At 32.3% G+C, this 6,048-nt stretch overlaps 1 protein-coding gene across 1 annotated transcript; it reads left to right on the top strand.

The window, feature by feature from the left end:
- Positions 1-865: 865 nt before the first annotated feature.
- Positions 866-2,847, top strand: LOC106711484. Its single transcript, XM_014503805.2, has 5 exons — positions 866-962; positions 1,554-1,773; positions 1,969-2,099; positions 2,280-2,435; positions 2,631-2,847. Exons 1-5 carry the CDS (start codon positions 902-904, stop codon positions 2,780-2,782), a joined length of 720 nt encoding a protein of 239 aa, XP_014359291.2. The 5' UTR covers positions 866-901; the 3' UTR covers positions 2,783-2,847.
- Positions 2,848-6,048: the final 3,201 nt, after the last annotated feature.

Below are 6,048 nucleotides of genomic sequence, written 5' to 3'. Positions count from 1 at the left end.
ATATATTAGACTAGCTTTTACTCTCGACATTGCCCATTTAAAAAGAAAATAATAGTTGCGCTATTCCAGACATTTACATCTATGGTTAATTTCATCCAGATCTGTTTAGCCGTTTTGGAATATCTTGCTTATACATCCATCCATCTAAACTTTCGTATTTTTTTAATATAACTGAGATTAAATATGATGACATAACAACACGAACCAAACTATACATATATATTTTACCAACAAGGCGTGATCAAAAACAAAAGTGTAGTATTTGACACTAGTCTTTGTCTGTTAGCGATGAACATAAATTGTATTTATTATTAGTTGAAAATAAAAATAAATAAATTGTGAAGTTAATAATACGTCGATCAAAATGATGTATTGGATTTATAGGCGATTAAAGTTTTAAAACAACTATAAATCAAGTATATAATTTTGATCGACGTATTATGAACTTTACAATTTATTTATTACTAGCTGTCGCCCGCGACTCTGGACGCACGAAATAAAAAAAAAACTTAATAAGATTCCAGACTATGTTCTACATCTGTGACAGTTTCATCGAGATCCGTTGGACCGTTTCGGAGATACCTTGCAACAAACATCCATCTAAACTTAAGCATTTATAATATTAGTAAGATTTAATTTAAGAATGAATCAAATAAGAGGACATTTAAGTGCATTCAATAGAAAGGCAAGGCAAGGCAGGCAAGGCTACCTGCTATGAATGCTTTTAAGTTATGAGAGTTTTTTTTGGATCAACGCTTATATCGTATTCTTCGCTGTTATAACCTGACTTCGTAAAAAAAGTTCTTAAGCATGTTTACAAAAATATCATATATAATAGTCAAATGTTATCCAAGTTACAGCAGTGTTCATTTCATTTTCGTAACGTAAAGACATAACAACAATGAAGACTTATTTATTTGCATTTCTAACATTTGTGTTATCGGGAGCTAATGGTGCTTCAGGTTAGTCTAATTTTGTACTATTACAACCTAACAGGAATAACAGTTATTAAATAATTCTACGACGTATCTAACTGAACCATCATATAACAATTATAAGTGTCGTAAAATGTAATCCATGTAAATGAAACTAAATTTTTAATTCCTAACTTCAGTTACATTTCTGAGACCAAAATCTCTATATAAAACATATCGTCATCCCTGTCATTATCTTTGATAAAACAGAGATAAAAATATGTTTTAAACGGGAATTTTGGTCTCAGAAATCCACGGTTACTAGTGCTTCTATATATATAAAAGAAAGTCGTGTTAGTTACACTATTTATAACTCAAGATCGGTCGAACTGATTTAGCTGAAAATTGATGGGGAGGTAGCTTAGAACTAGGAGACGGACATAGGAACTTTTTTATCTTGTGTGCATTTCTTTTATTCCGCTCGGACGAAGTCGCGGGTAAAAGCTAGTTTATAAATAAAAAAAAGTCAAAAGTAGAAAACAAAATGAATTAGATGATTCCAGATTAGCGAATATTCTTAATACGATTTTGAGGTGGCTATGTAATATTTTAAAAAACTTCCATTTCATATCTTTCCAGCACCATTTATAAAGCCATGCAAGCTTAATGATGTTGAATGCATAAAATCCAGTGCTACGGCGGCGATACCTTTTATTGTGCCGGGCATACCTGCCCTTGGCATCCCTCCCAGTGAACCCTTGCACATACAGGAAGCCAAATCTGACCAGGATGAAATGAAACTGACTTTCAAGGACTTGAACATATATGGTTTAAGCAAGAGCCAGTTTAAAAATGTAGAGTAAGTTTCATTATTATCATTATTCTTAACGTCCATTTTAAGAAATACAATATATGTTTAAATTTAAATGTAAAATTGAAAAATTAAAAACTGACCAGACTATTTGTATTTTGAAAAAGATTAGGTTCGTGCCTCCTCTTATTGGAAGGCAAAACACAATAATATATATATCATGAAATATATTAATTTTTACAGAGTTGATGAAGCGAAATCAATTTTACACGTAGACTTAGAAACTCCTCTATCCGCTAAGGGTACTTATAAATTGACGGGGAAAATTCTTTTCATCCCCGCCGAAGGTGAAGGAAACATTGAAATCAAAACAGGTAATTAAAACAATTCATCTGTGCAGAATTAAAGAAACTATTATTAAAATCCTTTCAAAAATATTAAAATTAGCCTAATTATTTGCACAAGAATACTATAGTATAATATAATTTGGTCTGTCATATTTACTTTTTAAATTTCTTAAATTTGTCATTATTTTAACACTTTTAAAAATTCAGATAAAGTTCGGGTAATCATTGATGCTAAATATACAACAATCACGGACGAAAAGGGTGATAAGCATTGGAAGATCACGGGCTACGACTATACATATGATCTTATCAACAAAGTCTATTTTGTGCCTGAAAATCTATTTGGTGGAGATGCTACTAGAGGTAAGTTGAATTGATATACTGAACAGTTGCATGCTGGTGTTATAAAAAAACAATTGAATTAAACTTTAAAATTATATTTTAAAAAAAGATTATAAAATATAGAATGAAATAATAACGAAATATTCTCCAACATCTTTAAAGATCTTGGGAGAACTAGTTCGACAATTTACTAAAGCACAATTTTCTTGTCTACAGCCAAGCCAGTTTTGGAACTGTTTGATCACAGCTGGAAGGAGTTGATAACAGAAATAGGAGCACCTATAATAAAAGACGTAGTCAAAAGCGCAGTTGAACGTGTGAAGAAGTTCTTCCTTGCTGTACCTCTTTCTGAACTTGTGCAATCATAATTTTATATAAAACTAGCATTAAAACACCCGCAAATAGTCTGAAAAAATTGAATAAAAATTACCTTATCTTAATTGGACTAAATAACGTATATGTATTTAAATAATTAAAACAAAAAACTGTAATACTCTCAATTGGCATCTATTACAAGTGAAAAAAATGTTTTTGAACTTAATAATAAAAAATAAAATATTTTATTATTAATTGAAAATTTTAATAGTTCACACAGGAGTGTGAGCTCTCCCTAATATAGTAGTTTGTCCCTATGAAGGGTCAACACAGGATGGACCACTCTTCCATGCATCTCTATCAGCCGTCATAACTGAATATACTCTCTTCTTAACCATATACTCTTTCACACAATCCATCCATACCTTTTTCAGTCTTCCTCCACCTTTGTAACCATCTAAATGCAACGTTATTAATTTCTTATTTATATACCCACCATCTCTTCGCATAATATTTTCATACCACGTTAACCTTTATCTTTCCAATTTCTCCATCCCCCGCGCAACTTTAAAACTTCCTATAATATGTTCATTATATATTTAATCACTTCTCCTGAAAAATAGACTAACTAAAAGTAGAAATTGAAAAATAAAATTAAGCAACCACATTTTATTACTTAATAAAGACGTGATTTATTTATACAATAACGATTTAATTTTACAGTGTCTGTAGCAGAAGCTCCACCGCATATTTAATGAGAATTTTTATTACCCGCTTCCTAATTGATTGTTTAAGTATAAATTTGTAATATGCTTTAATAACCTGTATATTTTATTGGAATTTTATTTTCTTCAAACAAATTACATTGTTAATTCATGCAGTTGTTAAAAAAGATCTAATATGGTGTTAACACCCCTGTCTTCATATCCATTATGGATAATCACAATTAAACAATAATAATTGCGTATAACACCATCTAGTAACAAATTGTAAAACTATATAATTTAACTTATTTTAATTTCTAATATGTAATTGTTTATATTTAAAATTGTAGGCGCTTCATTGAAAAAATTAATACCAAATGTAACGAGAAAATGCCTAAAAACACATGAGATCTGAATCCTAACCGTTTCCATATGTATAATATGGCATTAAGAAACAAAAAAATTAAGACAGTTAATATTCCATTCCATAGTTGGTAATCTGAAAATAAAATTTAAGATAAACAACTATTAAACCAAATATGTACTGAAATATTGTATTATAACAACAAATAGCAACTAAACTTGTTCCATGTAGCGTCCGTTACTATAATTATTCGGTTAAGTAACATAAACTTGTTCACTTTCATTGCTGCAGCGAACTTTGAGTCAGGCTAGAGAACTCATAAACTGTTGTAAACTACTGGAAATTTTTAAGTTCTTAAATGCGGTTGGCCGCGGAAAATAAGTTTTAACGCTTCCTCGTGCGCTTGATATTTTGTCTGCGGTGTTTATGTTACAAACCGGTAATTTTATATTAAACAAACAAACCTACATGGTTGTATTGTCATATATGCAGCTGTTCGTACCATGCATTATTATTATAGTTTACAATAATAAAGTATTAATAATTTAAATGTTAATAATGGACAAAAGACGACGAAATTTAACGAAAAAGCAATGTAGAAAAGAAAACACCCAATCAATTAGGGTATTCAGTATTTAAAAGCAATATTGAAGAAAATAATTGCTGATCGAAAAATACAGTAAGCCATAACAGTATCAGTAATATATCGCAAGGGAGCAGCAATTATCCCGGACAGGTCTTTGCACATAAATATTCATCTTGCCGACTGGCTGAGCGGAATTGGAAGCATTCCTAGAAATCCGCACCGCGATCCATCGCCCTTACAATTGATTGATCTTAATTAAATCGATTCGGTTTATTGTCTCTATCCATTCCATTGATACGATGTCATCATGGTTAAGATGAAATGCTATCAAACATCAATAACATTATTACTTATCGCTCGTCTTTGTTATTGGTTGGGTTAATTAAATGTTTTAGCTTTAAATGCGTTAATAAGGAAACACAATTATCTATTTACATAGAAACCGGTGTGGACACATCAGTTAACTATTACTGTGTTGACGAAGATTGATACAATACGTCTACAAGGCAATTAACGATACAGTATAGACAGTTCCACAGTGGTAGACGCCAGCAGCAACAACATCAGTTGCACGAATGAGCCAGCTCGCCCGGTGAAATACCACGACCAGACAGAAGACAGGCGTGAAGTGGAAGCAATTCCGCGTTTCGTCTGATGAGTGTATGCTGATGAGTGGAATTCAAACCTAGGAAAGGAAAATATCCTCTTTCTGTGGGTCCCCTCCTCAGCCAATTAAGGTTAGACAACGCAATCTGCAATTGCGGATGTCTATGGATAACGGTCGCTTCACTATTTCGGCAAATTTAGGTGGCAGCTTGCTTGTTTGCAACCTTTTTATAAAAATAAGAAAATTTCAAAATAAGGTCCTTTGATCTGATCGAAGTTACGGAAGACCACTAGATGAAGTCAAGAGTCCAATCGAAGTGAGGATTTATCAGGAAAGTCTGGGGCCAGAAAGTATATACATCTCTTTTTGAGTATTTGGTACGCGATATAATATTACAATAGTCTTATAGTATGTACATATGGTTAAAGTGACGTCTGCTCTACAGCTAAACAGAAGTGCTCAATATCACTGCGTTCCGATGGCAGAATGGCGCTGCAAGTTGTTAAAATCGTTGGAATAGCAGACTTAACGTGAATCGCGTCCAATGCTACTTGTGTGGCTATGGACCAATATCTAAACATTCTACAAATATCCGTGTTGTTATGGTTGTAAATTATGAGTCGTTTATCAAAATTGAAACAACTTATTAAATATAAAGACAAGATAATTGAATATAAAGACTGACATTTTGATTGAATATCTTACAGATAAAGTGACATTTATAATTGCAATCTGGTCGGTTTGGTCCCTTAAATTCTCTTTGTTTACATATAAGTTTAATTCATAGAGTTTCTTTTGTTTTTTAGTGACTTTCATTTATTTTATGAGTCGCAACCATTACGCATCAAAATGTCTGAAGGCGACAGAGCCGTCGGCCTCTAGCGTGCTGTCAAGAGCGCACTTTAGGGGAGGAATCCCCCGCCTTATAAATTACCCCGCTATCTAAATCTGCCAGATAAGTGCGTTTCAACTTTCCAATTTCGCTACACATCAATAACACTGACAACTTCAGTCGGGGGCAACAAATCAAATATCTAAGTATGATGGTACACAGTGAC

Source organism: Papilio machaon, chromosome 11 (genome assembly GCF_912999745.1).
Source record: "Papilio machaon chromosome 11, ilPapMach1.1, whole genome shotgun sequence".
Classification (NCBI taxonomy): Eukaryota; Metazoa; Arthropoda; class Insecta; order Lepidoptera; family Papilionidae; genus Papilio; species Papilio machaon.
Note: the sequence above shows the minus strand (reverse complement) of the source record. Positions and strands in the feature narration are given on the sequence as shown.

Coding starts and splice junctions, on each gene's coding strand:
- LOC106711484 (XM_014503805.2), top strand. CDS start 902: ATGAAGACTTATTTATTTGCATTTCTAACATTTGTGTTATCGGGAGCT. Junction 1,774..1,968: donor AGCCAGTTTAAAAATGTAGA/GTAAGTTTCATT, acceptor TAATTTTTACAG/AGTTGATGAAGCGAAATCAA. Junction 2,436..2,630: donor TGGTGGAGATGCTACTAGAG/GTAAGTTGAATT, acceptor TCTTGTCTACAG/CCAAGCCAGTTTTGGAACTG.